The sequence below is a fragment of the Elephas maximus genome, chromosome 2 (genome assembly GCF_024166365.1).
Source record: "Elephas maximus indicus isolate mEleMax1 chromosome 2, mEleMax1 primary haplotype, whole genome shotgun sequence".
Lineage (NCBI taxonomy): Eukaryota > Metazoa > Chordata > Mammalia > Proboscidea > Elephantidae > Elephas > Elephas maximus.
Genome location: NC_064820.1, coordinates 7,125,839 through 7,153,410, shown reverse-complemented (window position 1 = coordinate 7,153,410; position 27,572 = coordinate 7,125,839). Strand labels below are relative to the sequence as shown.

At 39.9% G+C, this 27,572-nt stretch overlaps 1 protein-coding gene across 1 annotated transcript in view; it reads left to right on the top strand.

Moving 5' to 3' along the window:
• Positions 1-27,572, top strand: part of ADAMTS16 (ADAM metallopeptidase with thrombospondin type 1 motif 16) — a 290,702-nt gene that overhangs the window by 164,893 nt on the left and 98,237 nt on the right. Inside the window, exons 12-17 of the mRNA XM_049858762.1 lie at positions 13,770-13,918; positions 15,699-15,871; positions 17,609-17,739; positions 20,066-20,189; positions 20,616-20,860; positions 22,080-22,218. Of these exons, the coding sequence (XP_049714719.1) occupies positions 13,770-13,918; positions 15,699-15,871; positions 17,609-17,739; positions 20,066-20,189; positions 20,616-20,860; positions 22,080-22,218 (961 nt within the window). The remainder of the gene's footprint in view (positions 1-13,769; positions 13,919-15,698; positions 15,872-17,608; positions 17,740-20,065; positions 20,190-20,615; positions 20,861-22,079; positions 22,219-27,572) is intronic.

Below are 27,572 nucleotides of genomic sequence, written 5' to 3'. Positions count from 1 at the left end.
GTTGATATAGAGGAATCCAACTGATTTTTGTATGTTTATCTTGTATCCCGATACTCTGCTGAACTCTTTTGTTAGTTTCAGTAGTTTTCTTGAGGATTCCTTAGGGTTTTCTGTGTACAAGATAATGTCATCTGCAAATAGAGATACTTGTGCTTCTTCCTTGCCAATCTGGATGCCTTTTATTTCTTTATCTAGCCTAATTGCTCTGGCTAGGACCTCCAGCGCAATGTTGAATAAGAGTGGTGATAAAGTCCATCCTTTTCTGGTTCCTGATCTCGATGGGAATGTTTTCAGGCTCTCTCCATTTAGGGTGATGTTGGCTGTTAACTTTGTATAAATGCCCTTTTTTATGTTGAGAAATTTTCCTTCTATTCCTATTTTGCTGAGAGTTTTTATCATGAATGAGTGTTGAACTTTATCAAATTCCTTTTCTGCATCAATTGATAAAATCATGTGATTCTTCTCTTTTGTTTTATTTATGTGCTGGATTGCATGAATTGTTTTTCTAATGTTGAACCATCCCTGCATACCTGGTATGAATCCCACTTGGTCATGGTGAATTATTTTTTTGATATGTTGTTGAATTCTATTGGCTAGAATTTTGTTGAGGATTTTTGCATCTATATTCATGAGGGATATAGGTCTATAATTTTCTTTTTTTGTGGTGTCTTTACCTGGTTTTGGTATCAGGGATATGGTGGCTTCATAGATCAGTTCGGTAGTATTCCGTCCTTTTCTATGCTCTGAAATACCTTTAGTGTTAGTAGTGGTGTTAACTCTTCTCTGAAGGTTTGGTAGAACTATGCAGTGAAGCTGCCCAGACCTGGGCTTTTTTTTTGTTGGGAGTTTTTGATTTCCTTTTCAATCTCTTCTTTTGTTATGGGTCTATTTAGTTTTTCTACCTCTGTTTGTGTTAGTTTAGGTAGGTAGTGTGCTTCTAGGAATTTGTCCATTTCTTCTAGCTTTTCAAATTTGTTTGAGTATAGTTTTGCATAGTAATCTGATATGATTCTTTTAATTTCAGTTGGGTCTGTTGTAATATTGCCCATCTCATTTCTTATTTGGGTTATTTGCTTTCTCTCCTGTTTTTCTTTTGTCAGTTTGGCCAATGGTTTATCAATTTTGTTGAGTTTCTCAAAAAAACAGCTTTTGGTCTTGGTAATTCTTTCAATTGTTTTTCTGTTTTCTATTTCATTTAGTTCAGCTCTAATTTTTATTTTTTGTCTTCTTCTGGTGCCTGTGGGTTTCTTTTGTTGCCCTCTTTCTATTTGTCCAAGTTGTAGGGATAGTTCTTTGATTTTGGCCCTTTCTTCTTTTTGGATGTGTGCATTTATTGATATAAATTGGCCTCTGAGCACCACTTTTGCTGTGTCCTAAAGGTTCTGATAGGAAGTGTTTTCATTCTCAGAGTTTCTTTATTCCATCCTTAATGTCTTCTATAATCCAGTCTTTTTTGAGTAGGGTATTGTTCAGTTTCCAAGTGTTTGATTTCTTTTCCCTGCTTTTCCTGTTATTGATTTCCACTTTTATGGCCTTATGGTCAGAGAAGATGCTTTGTAATATTTCAGTGTTTTGGATTCTGCTAAGGCTTGCTTTATGACCTAATATGTGGTCTATTCTAGAGAATGTTCCATGTGCAGTAGAAAAGAAATTATACTTGGTTGCTGTTGGGTGGAGTGTTCTGTATATGTCTACAAGGTCAAGTTGTTTGATTTTGACATTTAGATCTTCCGTGTCTTTATTGAGCTTCTTTCTGGATGTCCTGTCCTTCACAGAAAGTGGTGTGTTGAAGTCTCCTCCTATTATTGTGGAGCTGTCTATCTCACTATTCAGTGCTGATAGAGTTTGTTTTATGTATCTTGGAGCCCTGTCATTGGGTGCATAAATATTTAATATGGTTATATCTTCTTGGTGTATTGTCCCTTTAATCATTATATAGTACCCTTCCTTATCCTTTCTAATGGATTTAACTTTAAAGTCTATTTTGTCAGAAATTAATATTGCCACTCCTGCTGTTTTTTGATTGTTGTTTGCTTGATATATTTTTTTCCATTCTTTGAGTTTTAGTTTGTTTGTGTCTCTAAGTCTAAGGTGTGTCTCTTATAGGCAGCATATGGACGGATCTTGTTTTTTAATCCATTCTGCCACTTTCTGTCTCTTTATTGGTGCATTTAGTCCATTTACATTCAGGGTAATTATGGATAGGTATGAATATAGTGCTATCATTTTGATTTTTTTGTGTGTGTTGACAGCTTCTTTTTCCCACTTGATTTTATGTGCTGAGTAGATTTTCTTTATATATTGTCCTTTCCTCATATTTGTTGTTGTTGATTTTTTTCTGCCGAGTCTGTATTTTTCCCTTGTATTTTATTTTGATGAGTAGGATAGTTTGTCTCCTTTGTGGTTACCTTATTATTTACCCCTATTTTTCTAAATTTGTAACTAACCTTTCTTTGTATCGCCATATCTTCCTCTCCATGTAGAAGGTGTATGATTACATTTCTTAGTCCCTCTTTATTATTTTAATATTGTCTTCTTTCATATACTAACATTGCCGTTACCCTGTGTTGGGCTTTTTTTTTTTTTTTTTTGGATTTCCCTGTCTGGGTTGACTTCTGGTTGCTCTGCCCAGTGTTCTAGTCTTAGGTCAATACTTGATATTATTGATTTTCTAACCAAAGAATTCCCTTTAGTATTTCTTGTAGTTTTGGTTTGGTTTTTATGAATTCCCTCAACTTGTGTTTATCTGGAAATGTCTTAATTTCACCTTCATATTTAAGAGACAGTCTTGATGGATATATGATTCTTGGCAAGCAATTTTTTTCCTTCAATTTTTTAAATATGTCATCCCATTGCCTTCTTGCCTGCATGGTTTCTGCCGAGTAGTCTGAGCTTATTCTTATTGGCTCTCCCTTGTAGGTGACTTTTCTCTTATCCCTCACTGCTCTCGTAATTGTCTCTTTATCTTTGGTTTTGGCAAGCTTGATTATAATATGTCTTGGTGACTTTTTTTTTTTAAGATCTACCTTAAGTGGAGTTCGATGAGCGTCTTGGATAGATATCTTCTCATCTGTCACAATATCAGGGAAGTTTTCTGCCAACAAATCCTAAACAATTTTCTCTGTATTTTCTATTATCCCTCCCTGTTCTGGTACTCCAGTCACTCGTAGGTTATTTCCCTTGATAGAGTCCCACATGATTGTTAAGGTTTCTTCTTTTTTTTAAATTCTTTTATCTGATTTTTCTTCAAATATATTAGTGCTAAGTGATTTATCTTTGAGTTCAGAAATTCTAGCTTCTACTTGCTCAATTCTGCTCCTCTGACTTTCTGTTGAGTTATCTAATTCTGTAATTTTATTGTTAATCTTCTGAATATCTGCTTGCTGTCTGTCTATGGATTTTTCCAGCTTATTAAGCTTTTCATTATGTTCCTGAATAATCTTTCTGATTTCTTCAGTTGCTTTATCTGTGTGTTCCTTGGCTTGTTCTGCATATTGCCTCATTTCCTTCCTGATGTCTTGAAGGGTTCTGTATATTAAACTTTTGTATTCTGCATCTGGTAATTCCAGGAATGCACTTTCATCTACAAGATCCCTGGATTCTTTGTTTTGAGAGCCTGTTGAGGTGATCATGGCCTGTTTCTTTATGTGACTTGATATTGACTGCTGTCTCTGAGCCATCTATAAGTTATTGTATTAGTTTATGCTTGCTTACTGTGTCATAGCTGCTTGCTTTGTTTTGTTTTGGTATACCCCTATAGGTTGCCTGGGTGAGCTAGCTTGATTATTTTCACCTTTGGAGCTCTGGTGTCCTGTCCCCAGCTGGCTAGAGCTGTTATCAGGTATATCAGTCTAGGAGTCCATTCAGTTTTCTTGTATGAATTCAGCTCAGGTTTCCGGGTAGCTGATATCAAGTGTGTGGTGCAGACTCTGTCCTAAAGGGGCAGGGGTGATTGGGGTATATACCCGTATCTGATTGCAGCAGGGGGTCACGCTCTGAACAAGGCAGAGGGCTGAGAACTGACCCCCAAGTGTCTCTGAGGAAAACGTGTCTTTGTTCCCTAGAGCGTGCTGGTGGGTGGGCTCTGCAGAGGGACCATGGGCACCCAAAGTTTTTGTTGTAAGGACTGGGAGGTACCAGCTATCCCTGGACCCCTGTTGCAGTTGGCTGGGCAACCCAAGTGGAGCCACTAGTCCTTAGGTCCCTGTTGTGGGTAGGTGAGGACCTTGTTTAATAGCCAAAGCAATGTCAAATGTCAAACACCCACCTCTCCACTGCAAAGCTGAAATGTTTGGAGTTTGCCAACAAGGGCCTATTCTCCCAAAAAAGGCCCACACAGGTCCATGCAGAAGGGAAAGGTGCTCAAGGTCCACGAATGATTTATGCCTGGACAGGAACCACTTCTGTCCTGAGCTTCCTCACTTAATGGAGCTAACAAATTATCTTTTCCCCCCAGTTGCAAATTTTTTCCTTCCCCAAGGCTGGGAGGACAGCTCCAGGTGCTTACCAGGGTCTATCTCAGGGCTAGGGATTCAGCTGCTGAAGCTTGCTTGGGAGTGGGGGGATGGGGCACGGTAAAATATACGCAAGTACTTAGCTTTTGCCGAGAGCGCCCTTCTGCTCAGGTTCCGGAGGTGTGAGTGGGCTGTGTGGCTGCTGCTTCTCCCTGTGGAAACTGCGGCTAATGCTAGGCCCAGCCCGCTGCCACCGCTGCCGCTTCGGGAATGGTGCCTGAGTTCTCTCCACAATTCAGGTCCGGTAACTCCTCTCCGCTTCTGAACAGTCTCTTCCTTCCCTTGCTCCTCAGTTCGTTGTCTAGGCTTTCCTTTGATGCTCAGGGCTCCCAGCTTTTCACAAATATACTCGTTTCACTTGTTTTTTTGGGTCTTTGTCGTAAAGAGGGCTCAACGGAAGCGTCTGTCTATTCCGCCATCTTGGCTCCGCCTCTCTCATTTTTATTATTTGTTTTCTTCTGGTGCCTGAGGGTTTCTTTGGTCTGTTTCTATTTGTTCAAGTTGTAGGGATAATTCTTTGATTTTGTCCTTTCCTTCTTTTTGTATGTGTGCATTTATTCGTATAAATTGGCCTCTGAGCACTGCTTTTGCTGTGTCCCAAAGGTTCTGATAGGAAGTGTTTTCATTCTCATTGGATTCAGTTATTGATTTCCACTTTTATGGCCTTATTGTCAGAGAAGATGCTTTGTAATATTTCAGTGTTTTGGATTCTGCTAAGGCTTGCTTTATGATCTAATATGTGGTCTATTCTAGAGAATGTTCCATGTGCACTAGAAAAGAAGTATACTTGGTTGCTGTTGGGTGGAGTGTTCTGTATATGTCTGTGAGTTCAAGTTGGTTGATTGTAGCATTTAGATCTTCCGCTTCTTTTTTAGCTTCTTTCTGGATGTCCTGTCCTTCACCGAAAATGGTGTGTTGAAGTCTCCTACTATTATTGTGGAGCTGCCTATCTCACTTTTCAATGTTGAGTTTGCTTTATGTATCTTGCAGCCCTGTCATTGGGTGCATAAATATTTAATATGGTTATATCTTCTTGGTAAAATGTCCCTTAAATCATTATATAGTGTCCTTCCTTATCCTTAATGATGGATTTAACTTTAAAGTCTATTTTGTCTGAAATTAATATTGCTACTCCTTCTCTTTTTTGATTGTTGTTTGCTTGATATATTTTTTTCCATCCTTTGAGTTTTATTTTGTTTGTGTCTCTACGTCTAAGGTGTGTTTCTTGTAGGCAACGTATAGATGGATCATGTTTTTTAATCCATTCTTCCACTCTCTGTCTCTTTATTGGTGCATTTACTCCATTTACATTCAGCGTAATTATGGATAGATGTGAATTTAGTGTTATCATTTTGATGTCTTTTTTTGTTTGTTGTTGACAGTTTCTTTTTCCCACTTAATTTTTTGTGCTGAGTAGATTATCTTTATATATTGTCTTTCCCTCATATTCGTTGTTGTTGATTTTTTTTCTGCTGAGCCTCTATTTTTTTCTTGTACTTTATTTTGATGTGAAGGATAGTTTGTTTCCTTTGTGGTTACCTTATTATTTACCCCTACTTTTTTCTAAATTTAAACCTAACTTTTATTTCTTTGGTATTGCCTTATCTTCCTCTCCATATGGGAGATCTATGACTACATTTCTTACTCCCTCTTTGTTATTTTAATGTTGTCTTCTTTTACGTAATAACACTGTTGTTGTCCTGTTTTGAGTGTTTTTTGTTATCTCAATTTATATTTGTGATTTCTCTGTTTGGATTGACTTCTCATTGCTCTACCCAGTGTTCTAGTCTTGAGTTGATACCTGATATTGATTTTCTAACCAGCGAACTCGCTTTAGTATTTCTTGTAGTTTTGGTTTGGTTTTTACAAATTCCCAAAACTTCTGTTTATCTGGAAATGTCCTAATTTCACTTTCATATTTGAGAGAGAGTTTTACTGGATATATGTTTCTTGGCTGGCAATTTTTTTCCTTCAATTTTTTAAATAAGTCATCGCATTACCTTCTTGCCTGCATGGTTTCTGCTGAGTAGTCTGAGCTTATTCTTATTGGCTATCCTTTGTAGGTGACTTTTCGTGTATCCCTTTCTGCTCTTAAAATTCTCTCTTTATCTTTGGTTTTGGCAAGTTTGATTATAATATGTCTTGGTGACTTTCTTTTAACATGTACCTTATGTGGAGTTTGATGAGCATGTTGGATAGATATCTTCTCATTTTTTACCATATCAGGGAAGTTTTTGGCCAACAAATCTTCAACAATTTTCTCTGTATTTTCTGTTATCCCTCTCTGCTCTGGTACTCCAATCACTCATAGGTTATTTCTCTTGATAGAGTCCCACATGATTCTCAAAGTTTCCTTTTTTTTTTTAATTCTTTTATCTGATTTTTCTTCAAATATATTAGTGCCAAGTGCTTTATCTTCAATTTCTGATATTCTGCCTTCCACTTGCTCAAATCTGCATCTCTTACTTTCTATTGAGTTGTCTACTTCTTTAATTTTATTGTTAGTCTTCTGAATTTCTGATTGCTGACTGTCTAAGGAATTTTCCAACTTATTAAATTTTTCATTATGTTCCTGAATAGACTTTTTAATTTCTTCTCTTGCTTTATGTGTGTATTCCTTTGTTCTACATATTGCTTCATTTCCTTCCTGATGTCTTGAAGGGTTCTGTATATTAATCTTTTGTGTCCTGCCTCTGTTAATTCCAGGAATACATATTCATCTAGAAGATCCCTGGAGCCTTTGTTCTGAGAGCTCGTTGAGGTGATCATGGTCTCTTTCTTTATATGACTTGATATTGACTATTGTCTCCGAGCCATCTATAAGTTATCGTATTAGCTTATTTTATGTTTGCTTACTGTGTCATAGCTTCTTGAGTTGTTTTGTTTTGATATACCCCTATGGGTTGCTTTAGTGAGGTAGCTTGATTATTTTTGCCTTTGGAGCTCTGACGTCCTGTCCCGAGATGGCTAGAGCTGTTATCAGGTATATCAGTCTAGGAGTCCATTCAGTTTTCTTGTATGAATTCAGCTCAGGTGTCCAGGTAGCTGATCATCAAGTGTGTGGTACAGGCTCTGTCCTACAGTCTTAGAGAGGCAGGGGTGATTGTTGTAGGTACTGGTATCTGGTTGCAGCAGAGGTCACACTATGAACAAGGCAGGAGGCTAAGAATTGCCCCCCGCGTGTCTCTGAGGAAAGCATGTCCCTGTTCCCCTAGATTGTACGGGTGGGTGGGTTCTGCAGATGATCCATTGGCATCCAGTGTTTTTGGTTGTAAGGACTGGGAGGTACCAGTTATACCTGGAGCTCTGTCGCAGGTGGCTGGGTGACCTGAGTGGAGCTGCCAGTCCTTAGGCCCCTGATGTGGGTAGGTGAGGACCCTGTTTAACAGGGAAAGCAATGTCAAACATCAAACACCCACCTCTCCTCCGTATAGCTGAAATATTTGGAGTCTACCAACAAGGGCCTATTCTCCTGAAATAGACCTACATATGTCCATGTAGAGGGGAAAGGTTCTCAAAGTCCATGATCTGTTTATGCCTGGATAGGATCCGCTTCTGTCCTGAGCTCCCCTGGTTAGTGGAGCTAGCAAATTTTCTTTTCCCCCAGCTGCAAATTTATTCTCTCTCCAAGGCTGGGAGGATGGTTCTAGGTGCTCAACAGTGCCTATTTCAGGCCCAGGGAAGTTAGCTGCTGAAGCTAGCTTGGGAGCAGGGGGGTGGGGAATGGGGGGGTGGTAAAATATACGCAAACTCTCAGCTTTTTCCAGTAGTGCCATTCTTCACTGGTTCTGGAGGTGGGAGTGGTCTGCATGGCTGGCTCCTTCTCCCTGAGGAAACTGCGGCCAAACGCTACTACCAGCCCGCCACCACTGCTCCTGGGAATGGTGACTGAGGACTCCCCACGATTCTGGTCGGATAACTCCTCTCCGCTTCTGAACAGGATATTAATGAACCGCCTCTTCCTCCCTCTGCCCCTCAGCTCGTTTTCTAAGCTTGCCTTTGATGTTCAGAGCTCCTAGCTTGTCATAAATATACTCATTTCACTTGTTTTTTTGGGTCTTTGTTGTAAAGAGGGCTCACCAGAAGCGTCTGTCTATTCTGCCATCTTGGCTCCGCCCCCTATTTTTTCATTTTTTTCCTTATAGTGAAGAATCAAAGAATTAATTGAATGAACTTTAATCTTCAAAATTGCATAAAAATAGGCTTTTAAATTCATTTTTTCTTGCTTTAATCAGACTGAACCGTCTGAAGCTGCCATTTTTGTATGTCAAAAGTAGTCAAACATCAGTGATTTCATGTTGTTACTAATTGCCATTAAGTCAGTTGCTACTCATGGTGACCCCATGTGTGCAGAGTAGAACTGCTCTATAGGGCTTTTAAGGCTGTGATCTTTCAGGAGCAGATCACCAGGCCTGTCTCCTGCGACATCTCTGGGTGAGTTCCAACTGCCAGCCTTTTGACTAACAGTCAAGCGCTTAGCCATTTGTGCTGCTCAGGGACTTCGATTAATGCTCGAAGTATTTTTATTTTCTTCTTACAAAAGCAGCTTTTTTTTTTTTTTTTCCTCTCAGTAGAAATCTGGTGGGTCTAATCTTAGAGACAGAAAGCTTGACCTCCCCCACATCCCCAGCAGGACTGCCAGGCCCTGCTGGTTCTACCCAGTGAAGGTCAAGGGGCCAGGGGCTTCCTTCCCTCCTCTCAGTGGAGGGCCTGGGCCTCTGAGATCCTTGAAACTGCAGGAGGAAAGCCAACACTGTCAAGCACAATGCTAAACATCATGTATTTGTGATGAGTTAATAGGGGCATGGGCTTTGGTGTGGATTATTATTGATAAGCACTTCTCTTGGAAGAAGGAGCTGATAGCATCTCCAGCCCCTGTGGAACAGATGGAATTTTCTATGTATTGTTTCTTCTCCTGCAAAGCACACAGACTTCTGACATGCCTTCAGTCAACAGGGTTGACTTGAAAGGAAAGTGTGAGGTCCAGCCAGAAATGACAAGGTGTTGACCCACTTGGACCCATAAAGCTGGAGTTTGTGACCTGAGCCTCGGCCTCTCTGAATATGAGATGTGAAAAGCACCTAGTATTCAGGAGAGGTTAGAGCTTGCTGATTTGAGAGAGGAACAATGGGACTGGATGTTTGTGTAACAGTCCTTACTTAAACTGTAAAGTTCCCTGAGCTCAGACCTTTGAAAATGATTTCTCTATCTTACCTTTATGTTGAATCAAAGGAGACCTGGTGACACAACAGTTAAGTGCTCGGCTGCTAACCGAAACATCAGCAATTTGAACCCAATAGCAACTAGTGGAGAAATACCTGGCCATCTGCTCCCATAAAGATTACAAAATTGGATACCCTATATTGTTGTTGTTGTTGTTGTTAAGTGCCATTGAGTGGGTTCTGACTCATAGTGACCCTATGTACCACACAGTGAAATACTGCCCGGTCCTGCACCATCCTTACAGTCTTTGTTATGCTTGAGCCCATTGTTGCAGCCACTGTGTCAATCCACCTCATTGAGGGTCTTCCTCTTTTCTGCTGACCCTGTACTTTACTGAGCATGGTGTCCTTCTTCAGGGACTGATCCCTCCTGACAACATGTACAAAGTGTGTGAGACGTAGTCTCACCATCCTTGCTTCTAAGGAGCATTCTGGTTGTACTTCTTCTAAGACAGATTTGTTTGTCCTTTTGCCAGTTCATGTTATTTTCAATATTCTTCACCAATGCTACAATTTGAAGACGTCAATTCTTCTTTGGTCTTCCTTATTCATTATCCAGCTTTCACATGCTTATCGTGTGATTGGAAATATTATGGCTTGGGTCAGGCTCACCTTAGTCCTCAAGGTGATATCTTTGCTTTTTGACACTTTAAAGAGGTCCTTTGCAACAGATTTGCCCAATACAATGTGTCTTTTGATTTCTCGACTGCTGCTTCCATGGGTATTGATTGTGGTTTCAAGTAAAATGAAATCTTTGACAACTTTAATCTTTTCTCCATTTATCATGATGTTGCTTATTGGCTCAGTTGTGAGGATTTTTGTTTTCTTTATGTTGAGGTGTAATCCATACTCAAGGCTGTGGTTTTTGATCTTCATTCAGTAAGTGCTTCAGGTCCTCTTCACTTTCAGAAAGGTTGTGTCATCTATATAATACAGGCTGTTAATGAGTCTTCTTCCGATCCTTATGCCCTGTTCTTCTTCATATCATCCAGCTTCTCGGTTATTTGCACAGCATGCAGATTGAATAGGTATAGTGAAATGATACAAACCTGACGCACATCTTTCCTTACTTTAAACCACTCAGTATCCCCTTGTTCTGTCCAAACAACTGCCTCTTGATCTATGTAAAGGTTCCTCATAAGCACAATTAAGTGTTCTGAAATTTCCATTCTTCACACTGTTATCGATAATATGTTATGATCCACACAGTTGAATGTCTTTGCATAGTCAATAAAACACAGGTAAACATCCTTTTGGTATTCTCTGCTTTCAGCTGGAATCCATCCAATATCAGCAATGATATCCCTGGCTCCACGTCCTCTTCTGAATCCAGCCTGAATGTCTGGCAGTTCCTTGTAGATATATTGCTGCAGCCACTTTTGAATGATCTTTAGCAAAATTTTGCTTGCACGGGATATTAATGATATTGTTCAATAATTTCCACATTCAGTTGGATCACCTTTCTTGGGAATAGGCAAAAATATGGTTCTCTTCCAGTTAGTTGGCCAGGCAGTTGTTTTCCAAATTTCTTGGCATAGACAAGTGAGCTTTTCTGGTGCTGCATCCATTTGTTGAAACATCTCAATTGATATTCTGTCAATTCCTGGAGCCTTGCTTTTTGCCAATGCCTTCAGTGCAACTTGGACTTCTTCCTTCAGTACCATCGGTTCCTCATCATATGCTACCTCTTGAAATGGTTGAACATCGACTAATTCTTTTTGGTATAACGACTCTGTATTCCTTCCATTTTCTTTTGTTGCTTCCTGCGTCACTTAATATTGAGTTGCAATAGTGAATCCTTCATTATTGCAATCCAAGGGTTGAATTTTTTTTCTTCAATTCTTTCAGCTTGAGATATGCTAAGTATGTTCTTCCCCTTTGTTTCTCTGTCTCCAGCTCTTTGCGCGTCATTATAATACTTTACTTTTTCTTCTCAAGCTGCCCTTTGAAATCTTTTGTTAAGTTCTTTTACTTCATCATTTCTTCCTTTTGTTTTAGTTGCTTGACATTTGAAAACAAGTTTCAGAGTCTCTTCTGATACCTATCTTTGTCTTTTCTTTCTTTCCTGTCTTTTCAGTGACCTCTTGCTTTCTTCATATATGATGTCCTTGATATCATTCCACAACTTATCTGGTCTTTGGTTGTTAGTGTTCAACATGTCAAATCTATCTTGAGATGGTCTCTAAATTCAGGTGGGATATACTCGAGATTGTATTTTGGCTCTCATGGACTTGCTCTGATTCTCTTCAATTTCAACTTGAGCTTGCATATGAGCATTTGATGGTCTGTTCCACAGTCGGTCCCTGGCCTTGTTCTGACTGATGATATTGAGCTTTTCCATTGTCTCTTTCCATAGATGTAGTCTATTTGATTCCTGTGTATTCCGTCTGGCAAGGTCCATATGTATAGTTGCCATTTATGTTGGTGAAAAAAGCTATTTGCAATGAAGAAGTTGTTGGTCTTGTGAAATTCTATCATTCTATCTCTGGCATTGTTTCTGTCACCAAGGCCATATTTTCCAACTACGTATCCTTCTTCTTTGTTTCCAATTTTTGCGTTCCAATCACCAGTAATCATCTATGTATCCTGATGCATGTTCGATCAATTTCAGACTGCAGAAGCTGATAAAAATCTTCAACTTCTTATCTTTGGCTTTAGTGGTTGGTGTGTAAATTTGAATAATAATCATTTTAACTGGTCTTCCTTGTAGGCGTATAGACATTATCCTATCACTGACAGTGTTGTACTTCAGGATGGAACTTGAAATGCTCTTTTTGATGATGAATGCAACACCATTCCTCTTCAAGTTTTCATTCCTGGGATAGTAGACTATATGATTATCCAATTCTAAATGGCCAATACCAGTCCATTTCAGCTCGCCAATGCCTAGGACATCGATGTTTATGAGTTCCATTTCATTTTTGAGGATTTCCAATTTTCCTAGATTCATACATTCCAAGTTGTGATTATTAATGGATGTTTGCAGCTGTTTCTTCTCATTTTGAGTCGTGCCACATTAGCAAATGAAGGTACTGAAAACTTTATTCCATCCATGTCATTAAGGTCGACTCTACTTTGAGAAGGCAGGTCTTTGAGGAGGACACCCTATGGGGAAGTTCTGCTCCATCCTATAAAGAGGCTATGAATCAAAATCAACTTGATGGCACACAACAACAGCAACAACATGTTGAATCAGGGTTTATGGAATGATGCTAGGTTTCGGAGGAAAAAAGCAACAGTGAGCTTACTTTTTTTATATATGGCACTTGAGGGTTTTATTGTTGTCATTAGGTGCCATCAAGTTGATTCTAATTCATAGAGACCCTGAGTATAACAGAACAAAACAGTGCCCAGTTCTTTGTCATCCTCACAATTGTTGCTGTGTTTGAGCCCATTATTGCAACCACTGTCTCAATCCATCTCTTAGGGTCTTCTTCTTTTTCACTGACCAAACATGATGTCCTTCTCCCAGGATTGATCCTTCCTGATAACATGTCCAAAGTACATGAGACGATGTCTCGCTGTCTTCCCTTCTAAGGAGCATTCTAGCTGTACTTCTTTCAAGACAGATTTATTCATTCTTCTTGCAGTCCAGGGTATATTCAGTATTCTTCACCAATACCGTAATTCATATGCATTAGTTCTTCTTCATTTTTCCTTATTCATTGTCCAGCTTTCACATGCATATGAGACGATTGAAAACACCATAGCTTGGGTCAGGTGCACTTTAATCCTCAAAGCGACATCTTTGCTTTTTAACACTTTAAAGAGGTCTTTTCTAGCAGATTTGCCCAGTGCAATTCTTCCTTTGATCTCTTGACTGCTGCTTCTGTGGGCATTGATTATGGTTCCAAGTATAATAAAATCCTTGACAACTTCCATATTTTCTCCATTTATCATGATGTTGCTTGAGTGTAGGAATGTTAATGTCTGCATGTTTTACAAAGGTCCCCAATACTCACCATGACAATAGTGATCAAATGAAGTCATCTATCTCTGAGTCACAGAGTCCTATTATTATTTTAATTTTTAGTGGTGCCGCGGAGGACAGTGTGTGAAATATGGAGACAAAGGCCCCCAGCCCACCCACGGCCATTGGTCAGACTGGTCTCCCTGGTCCCCTTGCTCTAGGACCTGCGGAGGAGGAGTCTCGCGCAGAGACCGAAGCTGCACAAATCCCAAGTATGTACAACTCCCATATTTAATTATGTCATGAGCCTTCCAAGCCCTATGCCTATACCTAACCTTGGTAATATTAGTTGTAGATTTTGCACATTATTGTAAGAAACACTAAACAGAAAAGATGTTTTATTCAAGACCAAAAAGCTTTCCTTAAATTATATGTATAAGATATAATTTAAAATGTTTATAACTACCTGACCACAGCAACAGTTTAACTGACCTGACAGTGATTTTCAGGAATTAGATTTTAATCATATTCAGTTGAAATGCCAAGGATCTGCCTTAAAAAGAAAGCAATCGCTTCCTTTACCATGAGACCAGAAGAACTGGATGGTGCCAGGCTACCATTACTGAACATTTTGATCAAAGGTCTGTAGAAGAATCTTGATCAAAAGGTGCGAAATGAAGGAGAGAATTTTAAATTCTCATGGAATCCAGACTTTCTGGGTCCAATGGGGCTGGATGAACTCCTGAAACTTTTGCCCTAAGATAGTCTTTAAGTCTTAAAACTTAAACCCAAAAATCCCCTTAAGTCTTCTTTAAATCAAACAATAGTTTAGCTTAACTAGTAAAGAATGTCTGCCTTACACAGTGTCAGTAGATCTTTTAAGATATATCTATATGGGATCAAACTGACCACAGCAACTCAAAAGATTAGATAGGAAGCTTAGAGGGCAGTGAGTTTATGTTAATGGAGGAGAACCAATTCAGAAAAGAAGGGTAAGAATGGTTGCACTTGAAGAATGTAGCCAATGTCACCAGATTGTACAGGTAAAATTATTGAATTGGTGTATTTGCTGCTATGTGTATTCTCAACAGCAAACCAATAATAATAATAATAATAAACCAAGAAAAGATATAGAACACAAATGATTAAGAATCAGTAAGAACAATATGTTCATGGGAAAAAAAAAAAGACAAAATTTGGCATGTCCATCAAATGTATTTATCTTTATAACATGTGGTTTATGTGGTCTCTGTTAGAAGACAAGAATATTAAAAGCCATCATCTATGTGATGGAGTGAGGTGGTTTTTAAGTCATCGTTTTACACCTAGATTTGTTTAAGAAATAATTAATATCACTTGTTGTTTTAATCCTGTCTCTAAAACATGAGAGAAAGTCCCCAGTAGGTCACCCCTGCTCTACAGCTTATTTCAGGGATGTTACAGTCCTGGTCATTATGAGTTGGAATCAACTTGAAGGCAACATTTTTTGGTTTTTGTTTGCTTGCTTTACAGTCCTGGGGTGTAACATAATCTCTGTTGGGGGTAGTGTTTGTGTCATGGCCAACTGGTGAAAGTGACTGAGTCTTCTTGCCTCGTCTTGATGTTCCGGCCTTGTCATAAGGAGACTGGCAGTGGAAAGAAGATGAGATCTGGAGTGAATAGTTGAATTTCAGTCTCAGCTCTGCTTTCTGTCAAATGGGCTATGTAATCCTGGGACAACCATTATCCTCCTCCCCCATGGAACAAAGGTGCCAACCTCCCTTCAGGGGCTGATGGGAGGCATCAGAGAACCAATCTATGCAAGCCCACTTTCCAAGTCCCATCATGTTCTGCCAATGTAGTAAAGAATACACGTGATACAAAAGGAAAATGCTACCCACATCATTAATACCTAAGAAAGTGTCAATGACTTCTTAGAAATGCACTTTACTTACTCGGTCACTCTAAATAATTTAACACTATCAGCCCCATTCCTCCAAAAAGTCTAATTTCAAGGATGGGGTAAATAGCTACTAAAATGCTGAGTTTCTGACTACTGAATATATGTTCCAGACCATCCCACGGAGGGAAGTTTTGTGAGGGCTCTACACGCACCTTGAAGCTTTGCAACAGTCAGGAATGCCCTGAGAATAGTCTGGACTTCCGAGCCGTGCAGTGTGCGGAGTACAACGGCAAAGAGTTCAGAGGATGGCACTATAAGTGGAAGCCCTACACGCAAGTGGAAGGTAAATCTCCACCCCCATTTTCCACTAATCTCCAGACACTGTCTTATCTTTAAGCATTGATAGTGTGGTTTTCAAATAGACCAAATATCACCATATAAGATCAATGTCACAGGTCCTATTCTTTTAGTTATGTTGGGGTTTGTTTGATTTTGCCTGCCCCATAGCCACTGGCTTGCCCAACTGTATGATGAGAATGTAACAAGCTGATGGAGGGTATATGCATAACATGATGAAAATTCACCTGGGAAGTAATAAAAAAAAATTCAAAGTAGCTGGTGCATTATGAATGGATCAACTTTTTTTAAATAAGAATCATGGTAGTGTATGGTGATGCTGCTATAAGCATGTCACCCACTGAATATTTATAATTATCAAGGAAGGAAAGAAAAAATTTAGAATTTTTTGGAAGATCAGGTAATTCTCAAATATACTATACTTGGAAACTCTTGATCTATGGCTATAAACCAAGAAGGTTATTTGTAGCATATGTAAGACTTTACTCTCTAGTGAAAGAGAAATATGTATTATTCTTATAATAACTTGAACTTGATAACTGAAGTAGCACAATTTAAAGAGGAATTCAAAGAACACCTAATCAACTCATTCCTTGAATCTGGGAATACTGTCCAAGCAAATGGCAGAGATACTCAGGAAATGCATAAGTTGGACTGTTCAATCTGATGTTTTCTTTTATCTTCCAATGTATACAATGTTTTCATGGTAGGAGGTTTCTGAAGATAGTACATTCTGGAATGAAAAAAATGTAGTAGTCCCACACAAAGCATTTTTGGTGGTGCTATTATTCCTAAACCCAATAAAATTATACCCATGAGAAAGAGACTAGTAGACACGAGAGAAAAGTAGAAATTGGGATCAGAAAATATGTGTGCTCCTGACTTTGACAGCCTTCAGAAAATGTATCCATTAATCATCCACTAAAATTGACTCTTAGAATTATTCATTTGGGTCTCTTATTTTACACAGTAAAGAAAATGTAGATGAGTCTTTAGCCTATGACTCAACAGCACAGCAAAAGTTATTTGCCATTTTTTTTTCATATTAATCATATATATGTCACAAATCCTTGGAATGAGTTATCAAGGAAGGGGTGAACTTGGCCTGCCAGTCTATATGATGGTACCTATATTCTTCATGTATTAGTATTTTTTATTTTGACAGTCCATTATATTTTATAGGAAATATTATTCTCTGGAGATTTTGTCTAAAAAGTTAGTCTCTTTTTCAGTTTAAATATCTTACGTATTTTGTGAAATGCACTAGCTGTTAAGAAATTCAGTGAATATTTTAATTTGTTATATTTTATTTGTAAGAGTCTTGTATATTGCTACAAAATGGTAGTGACTTTTTTGCATTTCTACAAGAGAGTAGTGAATCATACCAATTAAAAGAGTAAAACATTAATGTTATAGTTCAAGCCAACAAATATTTATTGAATGCCTACTATGTGCCAATGAATGTGTAAAGAACAAAGGTCAGTAAGGACAGAGAAAAGTAAGAATTAATAGTGAATCATTTACCAAAAATAAGAAAGATCAAAGGGAAAAGCAAAGCCTTATAAGGCAACCATTAAAAAATGTCTTTTTTATGCATTATTGTGTGGGACTTATTTTCTGGGCAAGAAAAAAAATGAAATAAGTCTATCTAAAATTCAGAGCAAAACTGATTAGAGCTTAAGTATCTCTCTTATGTGTATTTGTGTGTGTATTTCTTTTTAAGATCAGAACTTATGCAAACTCTACTGTATCGCAGAAGGATTTGATTTCTTCTTTTCTTTGTCAAATAAAGTCAAAGATGGGACCCCATGCTCGGAGGATAGCCGTAATGTTTGTGTAGATGGGATATGTGAGGTAATAATGATCCTTCATTCATTCAACAAACATTTCCAGACAGTCTGCTTTGTGCCAGGCTCCGTACAAGGGGCTAGAGAGACCAGCCAGATAGACAGATGAGTCCTTTGGGGTCAAGGACAGAACCCGGTTGGGGAGAAAGCCAGATGGACACATATTGATGACATATGGTAGGGTGTTTTGATGGAGCTTGAGGAGAGGAGCACAGCTAAATCTGTCTTAGGTGCTTAGGCGTGGGTGTGGGAGATTTCCATGGGCTCCGTGGGCTCCATGGAGAGGGGACCATCTGAGTTAGATCTTAAAGGATCAGTTGGAAGTGGGTCATTAAGGAAAGCGGGGTGGAGTGGACACAGTGGTGAGTCATGAGAGTGTCCAGAAGACAGGTAGGAGTCTGGGAACAATGAGCATTGTTTGTGGGGTGCAACAGGCCTCTCACTGCCTGGAAAAGGCATTGACATGGGAGTCCCCTGGTGTATGCGGAAGAGGCATTGGGATTGGGAATGGCAGAGCCTCAGGGTCACTGGCAGTAGCATGGAGAATAAATGAAGGCAGGAGGTGCTCAGAGCCTACAGGCCAGTTTGCAACTATGGTGGTGACCTCGAGGCCTAAACTTCTGTTGGGACCAGGTAGGTAGAGAGGGTTGTGGGAGACAGGCTAGGAAAGACTCTGAAACTCAGGGAACATAAAGTGATGAGATTGTATTGAGATAAGGAGTACAAGGAATGTTATTATGAACTCAGTTCAATTCAAACCCATTGCATGTACACAGTGGGTTTTTAAAGGAGGGAGTTACCCAGTGGGCATAGTTAGTGGAGTCTGCAAACCACGATCCTGGTTTCCTCTAACTAGCTGTACAGCCGTGGCGACGTTAAATCGTCCACTAAGACCCTTAGTGTAATCACTGATAACACATGAAAATTAGACAAGGCGAGCCTACTAAGATCTCTCTGTACTTTCAAATGCTCAAATCTCTACCTTTTTGCCTAATTACGAGTTGATTTGGTAAATATTTCATTACTTGTGATGTATTCTTAATGACACAGAATCACAATCCCTTATCTGTAACTCTGAAATCCCAAAGGCTCTGAAACAGAAAGTTTTTTGGGGGGACTCATTTGGCCATAAAATATAAGCTGATCTGATTTTGTTTGGTGGCAACAATGTGGCCTGAAAAACTATGAGACTATTTTATTGGTCTCATTTATTCCACTTAGCGTGAACGAGTGCATGTTTTCTATAAGAACATGAACAGGTGTTGTTACGGGATGTCCCCTAGGCCCTGCTGGATGCTCACATGATATGTATTATTCACTTTTCTAAAACACAAAACGTTCCGAGTTCTGAAATGCGTCAAGATTACAAACAAGGGATTGTGGACTGTAGCTATTTTATGTTTGAATGGATTTTTTTTTTTTTTTTTTTTTTTTATAGACTGTACTCTTTCTCGAGGAGCCCTGGTAGCATAACAGTTAAGCACCTGGCTGCTAACCAAAAGGTCAGCAGTTCAAATCCACCAGTGGCTCCGTGGGGGAAAGATCTGGTGATCTGTTCCTGTAAAGATTACAACCTAGGAAACCCTTTGGGGCAATTCTACTCTGCCATATGGGGTCACTATGAGCCAGAATCAACTCAATGGGTGTCCAGTAACAACAGCCCTAGGCCCTGCTGGAGGCTCAGATGATATGTATTACTTTTTAAAAAGCCAAAGCACTCTGAGTTCTGAAATGCATCAAGTTTGCAAACAAGGGAGAGTGGACTATATTTTGTGTTTGGATGGACTTTTTCCATTTTATAAACAATACTCTACTAGGAAATGAAAAACAAGGAAGTGTCATAGACACTGCAAAGAGCTCCTGAAACTCTAAGACATTGAACGAGAATGCCCATTATCTAATCTAGCTAGGAATCATTTCCATGTGGCATCCCTTACCTCTTGCCAGCGTACAAGGCTATTCAAAAGGACAGTGGCACCTGTCCAATGGAAACTTATGTGGACATATTGCTTGTCATTGTCCCAAGCTCTTCATTTTAGTTTGAAGTTCACGTGTGTCTCCAACATGACTACCTGATAGATTTCATTTAAGGCTCATTAATGCCAAAGAGGGCAGTGTCTGTTTCACATTTAAAGGTCCCTTACCTTGGGTCTGAAGTGTAGAATAGTCTCACTGTGCACATATTGGGTATCCAATAAATATTTGTTAATGACACTGTGTTGGTGATTTTTAAACTATCATGGGGAAGAGGTTTCTTGCTTGTAGGTTGTGACTTCTTTCTTTGTGTTGTCCTTTCTTATATGAACGGCGTGTGACATTGCGGGGTCCTCCAGAGAGTTGGCTGCGATAATGTCCTTGGGTCGGATGCCACCGAAGACTCCTGTGGTGTGTGCAAAGGAAATAACTCAGATTGCATAGTTCACAAAGGTCTCTACACCAAGCACCACGACACAAACCGTGAGTGCTTCAGAGCCGCCTGCAAGTTTAACTAAAAAAGATACGACCTGGAACTTCTTTATGGGATGGGCTTGAGGTGACAGTGAGTACAGCAGGTGCTCAGAGGTCTAAGAGTCTTACAGCTTCATTTCCTGCTTTAGGTTGAGACTCGCTTCTCAAGCTTTTTGTTTTGGTTGGAAGTGTTTGCTAGGTTATTTGAGTTTAACTCGTTCTTAGGAATAGCAAAAATTATAATAGCTGTGCTCCAATTTAAAAAAAAATAAAAAAGTAATTTATAGAACTAACTTAACTGATCATCAAAACAGATCTTCTCCAGGTACCAAATGTGGACCCTCAGGTTTTATATATGTGAAATCTAAGTTGCTGAGGGCTTTTGCCCTGGCATCATTGGATGAAATACCATGTAACCCATTTCCTCTAATATAGAGTACTATCAGATAGTCACCATTCCCGCTGGAGCCCAGACTATCCGCATCTATGAAATGAATGTGTCCACCTCCTACATTTCTGTGCGCAATTCCCTCCAAAGATACTATCTGAATGGACATTGGACTGTGGACTGGCCAGGCCGATACAAGTTTGCTGGCACTGCCTTCGACTACAGACGATCCCACAAGCAGCCAGAGAGTCTGACATCAGCTGGGCCGACCAACGAAACCCTGATTGTGGAGGTAGCCTCTCCCTTTGGCTTCAGAACATGGGTTTGGGGATCTCAGGGTGTTTTTATAGATTCATGACTGTGAGTTTAACTCTTAGTCCACAGAATAATGTTTATAATCAGATCACATAGAAGCACAAATCCATCTATAAGCTGAACTAGGCAATGCCCACACCTGTTGCCATCAAGTCAATTCCGACTCACGGCTGACCTCACGTGTTACAGAGTAGAACTGTACTCCACAGTGTTTCCTTGGCTGTGATCTTTACGGAAGCAGATCACCAGACCTTTTCTTCTGTAGTACCACTGGATGGGTTCAAACTGCCAACCTTTCGGTTAGTTATCGAGTAACCTGCTGGCACCACTCAGGGACCTTTTCAATAGGGAACACCCTTTCCAAAATCCTTTGCCACTGAGGCAGTTCCGACTCGTAGCAACCTTACAGGGCAGGATAGAACTGCCCTATAGGGCTTCCCAGGCTGTAATCTTTATGAAAGCAGACTACGACATTTTCTCCCAGGTTCAAACTGCCAACTTTTTGGTTAGCAGCCAAGAGTTTAACCACTGCGCCACCAGGGCTCCTTGAACGGGCAATAGTCTCTTGTTTTTTATCATCTGTCATTTTTTGGTGCAAGGCAGAATTCTTAGTTATGCACTTACTCATGCCGCCTTTGCATGTCTTGGGGTCCCTCTGCTCCTCGATTTTTGCAGAATCAGCTTCTCTCTTGGAAGCTCTGTAGCTGTGAGAGGAGGGAAGTCCTTTAAGCAGGCACTATCACTGTGGTCAGGTTGCAAAGTCTTCTTAAATTTGTTTGGAGGAAGAAGCTAAATGCAAGGCAAAAGGGTGAAATGTCGATGTATTTTTCTGTATGTACTTGAATCTAGATGAGAGTGTTACCCCTGCTTAACTCTCTCTCTGTCATTGCCAACAATTCCAACTCACAGCAACCCTATAGGACAGAGTAGAATTTCCCCATAGGGTTTCCAAGGAGTGACTGGTGGATTCAGACTGCCACCTTTTTGGTTAGCAGCCAAGCTCTTAACCACTGTGCCACCAGGCCTCCTTACCCCTGCTTAGGAAATTGTAAATTTTGGAGGATGGCAAGTGTTTTCTTTGTCATCATGACTGAATTGTTGTTGAAAGTATTCTTGTTTTAAGTATTTCCAAATGAATGAACACATACACGTTGATTTCGCTGTAATTTACTTTCTTTTTTTTTTTTTTTTTGCAGCTTCTGTTTCAGGGCAGGAACCCAGGTGTTGTCTGGGAATATGCTTTGCCTCGGCTAGGGGGTAAGAAGAAGCCGAGTTTCCAGCCCAGCTACACATGGGCCATCGTTCGTTCCGAGTGCTCTGTCTCCTGTGGTGGGGGTAGGTCACATCTCATGTCTCCCAGGGAGGTGGGAGAATGGGCCATCCTCAGGACCCAATGCTCTGTCTACTCTGGTGGGGGTAGGTCACGTCTCCTATCTTCCGGGGAGGTAGGCATATTTGTTCATGGGGCACCCCAATCGCCAGCACACTATACTGGTCTCCTCATATCCCAGGGAGGGGCCCAGGGCTTCCCTCTGAGGGGGCGTCAACACCCCAGAGACAGAGAAGGGAGCTGGGGGCCTTGAGTCTCAACTGAAAGACTGAGTTTCATTCTCAAATTCCTCTACATCCAGCATGACTTTGAGGAAGTTGTCAGATGTATTGGTTTCTACTATTCCTCTAACTTAGGGGCCTGGTGGTGCAGTGGTTGAGAGCTCAGGCTGCTAACCAAAAGGTCGGCAGTTCAAATCCACCAGCGTCTCTTTGGAAACCCTATGGAGCAGTTCTACCCTGTCCTATGGAGTTCATATGAGTCGGAATCGACTCGACGACACACAGCGACAATAACAACATTCCCTTGACGTAAGGCTTTTTTTAGGATAATTTTATTATTTGAGAGTAGTTCATTGAAAACCACTCTAATTGGTATAAACATTGTGTTGGTGGTAAGAAATAGAAGCTTTTGTGGAAAATACAGTGATATAGAATGAGACTTTATTTAACAGGCCTTGTTAAAAAAAATTTACTGGAAATGAATTTGTCCTAAAGGAGTAATTTACATAAAAATTCACCAGAAAATGTAAGAATTTTAGGGACATTGCTGTGAGAATGACAAGGAAGAACATGTCAGAAAGAAGAGCTCCACATAGTAGCACCTGGCTTTGTCATCCTCCTACCACGAGACGTTTAAGTCAGCATTTGAACTGACAAAGCCCTTCCCATGGAAAGAGAGCTTTTAGCTGGAGACTGCATGTACTATCTGGTAAGGGTAGGGGTAGGTAAAACTTTTCAAATTTAGAAATAAAATCATGAATTCTACCCTGCATTTATGAAATAGATAGGTTTCCGTATGAACACATTGATTTCAGCTCTGTACTTCCCAGGTTTCAGTAACTAAGAGTCAACAGTGATTTACTTAAGTAAAAGAAGTGAGAACTTGTATAAAGTGGAATTCTAGTGAATGAATGAGGGAAAAACAGAAATGAACTCATACATTCTTCATAGTTGCTCTAAATGGATGAAGAAAATAAAGAAGTGAAAGACTCAGGATAGCATGAAAAGTTACACTAAGCGCCTGGCGTATTTTCATTCTTTCCCATTATAAATCAGAAAAAAAAAAAAAAAGGATAAAACATTGAAACATGGATGCTAGCAAAGCCAAAGGAGCCCTTGTGGTGCAATGGTTAAGCATTCGGCTGCTAACCAAAAGGTTGGCAATCTGAACACATCCAGCAGCTCCACCAGAGAAAGAACTGGTGACCTCCTTCTGTAAAAATTACACCCTAGGAAACCCTGTGGAGCATTTCTGCTCACATGAGGTCACTAGAAGTCAAAATCAAGTCAGTGACACCCAACAACAACAGCCAAACTAACGATTGTGACATGAAAAGCTTTCTAAGGAAAATATGGCACCCCTCTGCTCAGGGGGATAGCAAAAAAAAAAAAAAAAATAGAATGACAAGAAGAATAAAATATATGGGGAACCCCACACAAGTGATGTGGGCCAACGGAGCTGCCATTTTAGGCCACTCAGGAAAAGAGTGGAACAAAACTATATTGCCCATACACCCCTATGTGTGCTATGGAGAAAATTAATTTCTATTTGCACTTATTTTCCTTTACTTTCCATTCTATCATTCTAACTGATCTTACAGCCATCGTTACTGCTTCTATGAATTATGTTGAATGTACTTGATATTACCTATCACTATTTGCAGTCATCTCATAGTGGTTGATTAAAATAACAAATGTATCACAAAGCCTTATATTTGTGTAAGGCCATTTTGATTTTCTGGTACCCAGGTGGTAAAAACTGTTAAGCATTTGGCTGCTAATGGAAAGGTTTGAGTCCACCCAGGGATACACTGGAAGAAAGGCCTGGTAATCTATTTCCAAAACACCAGACATTGAAAACCTTATGGAGCACAGTTCTACTCCGACACATATAGGGTCGCCATGAGTTGCATTCAAATCAATGGCAATTGGAACAAAGAAAAATTATGATTTTCAGAAGTCTTTCATGTACATTCTCATTTGATGAAATAAAGTTTGATGGATTAAGTGAAAGCATCTGTCAACGATGACCAGTAGATGAGTATGTTTCATCATAATAATTTTTCTCGTCTTCTCTTGAGAGTAGAGTGTTTAGAAGGACTCGGCATTTTCTCAGCTGCTACCAAATGACATGTCTAAATACCCTGTACAGCACTGAATGGGTGACGATTATACTTTCAAATCACCTAATTATACCTAGGGAATAATTCTCACATTGAGAGTTTCTGGAGGAAATGGACCCAAAATCAGCTCCCTAATCTCTTGCCTAAAGATATGCCTTATAGAGTCAGAGAATGTGCTCTTTGTCTTTAATTTGGTTGGAGAATCTGGGTTTCTCAGTTCAACAACTAGATGGAGTGGTGGGTGCCTATACTATATCACCACCTGTAAGGTACAGCACCCCTGTAGGGCCCTCCCTGTGGGAACTCGACTCCCTATAGGTCCGAAGTCTCAGATCCTCATCAAAGCACCCCCTCACGTGTCCGTATCAACTTCAAAGAGATACTTGAGGGTCACGAAGACTGCACTGTCTACCTTTTCATGAATGACACAAAAGTGTTGTGTATGAAAGATCAAGAAGGGGACCTTTTAAAATGGTAGTTTAGTAGGCTTGAATGAAACTGGACCCACACTCTGTTTACTTAGATGCAAAAACACACAACTTCACTTACCTGTTCACTTTCTTTCATCTCTCAGTGTCCCTCAGGATTATTTTTATTTTGCCTACAAAGCAGATACAAGTAAGAAATACATAAAACCAAAACCAACCCAGTGCCGTCAAGTCGATTCCAACTCACAGCAACCCTATAGGACAGAGTAGAACTGCCCGATAGAGTTTCCAAGGAGCGCCTGGCGGATTCAAACTGCCGACCTCTTGGTTAGCAGCCATAGCACTTAACCACTACGCCACCAGGGTTTCCAAGAAATACGTACTTGCCATTTATTGAGGCCTATTTTTTTAATTAAGTATTTTCACCCCCATTATCTTGTTTAAACCCTGGACAGGGATTAAGAGTGGAAAGACAGCAGGCTTGGTGCCAGCTAGATTAGGTGCAGATCTCGGCTTCAGCAGGGCAGGTTCCACAAAATGTTTGTTATAACCGTTCATGACTATGAAGTTTTAAGGGTCTATGTATATAAATGCCTGGAAGTGACTATTAACACTCGCCAGTCTCAGTATTGTTATTCCCCATTCTACAGAAACCATAGGCTCAAGATTTTGGGAATTGCCCGAGATAACCCATCAAGTAATGTGGTTGTTAAGGTTGTGTGTCAACTTGGCTGGGCTATGATTCTCAGTGGTTTGGCAGTTATGATGTAGTTGACAGTCCTGTGATGATGTGATTGCCTCCATGATGAGATCTGATATAATGCGATGACCTCCATGGTGGATCTGCTGTAATTAGCCAATCAGTTATAAGGGATTTTCCTTGGGTGTGTGGCCTACATCCAATTTAGGTGGACTTTTTGGCAAGGCTCAGGGGGTCTTGCGTGCACTGGATCCTGCAGCTGGCTCCTATTCATCTGAACTCTGATTCTTGGGACTTGAGCTAGCAGCTTACCTGCCACCTTGCCTGCCAGTCTTAGAATTTGTCCGTCTTTGCAGCCTGTGAGCAAGATCCTTGCTGTCTGACCTACTGATCTTGGGTTCACCAGCCCATGTGGGTATGTGAGTCAGGAGAATCCTCCAGCATGACGCATGGACATGGAACATTTCAGTCTCTACAACCACGTGAGCCATTTCCCTGATATAAATCTCTCTCTCTATATATAAAACCAAAACCAAACCCGGGGCCGTAGAATCGATTCCGACTCATAGCAAACCTACAAAACAAAGTAGAACTGTCCCATAGAGTTTCCAAGGAGTGCCTAGCAGATTCCAACTGCTGACCCTTTGGTTAGCAGCCGTAGCACTTAACCACTACGCCTCCAGTGTTTCCATCTCTCTCTCTCTCTGTTTGTATATATTTGTATGCTGCGCTGGTTTTGTTTCTCTAGAGAACCCAGCCTATCACAGGTAACTTGGGTTTAAACATGTCAACCGGCTCCTGCCCCCTTAAAATGCTAACCAAACACATTTCTGATGGGTTGGGTCCATTTACACTCTTTAACAAAGAATATTTTACAGGGTAGCAGATGTCTTCTTCAACTTGCTGCTCTCCTTTCATAAAACAGCATTTAGTGACTAGTGGAAACTGCTGTCCACTAAGTATAAGGTACAAGTGTCAGCAGTAGGAAACAACCTCACAGAGTTGGCAATGTTTAAGTTTTACAGTCACCTACAGGTTGAGGCTGATCTTATTATACGATCCTTTTTTGATCGACATTTGGTAAACTTGTCGAATCTTCCTTATAGGCTTAAATCACAAAAGTTACTTGCTGAGTATTAATTGCAGTGATTTATTTTGAGTCAAGAATTTTTACTTCTCCAGACTTAATCACTCCTTTATAAGTGGTTATCTTCATTTATGAGTTATCGGGATTCATTGTCTATATTCTTTTCCAAACTTTGGAGTTTCAGGATTTGATGATATCTGATGATAAATGTTTTTTTGGAACTCAAATCCTTAGTTACTTTAATTTTATGAAATACCTAATTGGTTCTATCCCATTGGAGACATCCCATTTCTAAAAGTTATGTCAAATTATTTAAATCTTTGTTATCTAAAATAGCATATTTAACTGCCTAAATGATTAACATTAGTGGGTAAAAATCAACTAAAATATTCAAAATGAAAACGTTGTTGTTGTTAGGTGCCATCGAGTCCGTTCTGACTCATAACAACCCTATATACAACAGAGTGAAATACTGCCCAGTCCAATGCCATCCTCACAATCGGTATGCTTAAGCCTGTTGTTGCAGCCACTGTGTCAATCCATCTCACTGAGGGTCTTCCTCTTTTTCAGTGACCCTCTACCAAGCATGATGTCCTTCTCCAGGGACTGACCCTTCCTGACAACATGTCCAAAGTATGTAATACACACTCTCACCATCCTTGCCTTTAAGGAGCATTCTTGTTGTACTTCTACCAAGACAGATTTGTTCATTCTTTTTGCAGTCCATGGTATATTCAATATTCTTTGCCAACACCACAATTCAAAGGTCTCAAGTCTTTTTCAGTCCTCTTTATTCACCA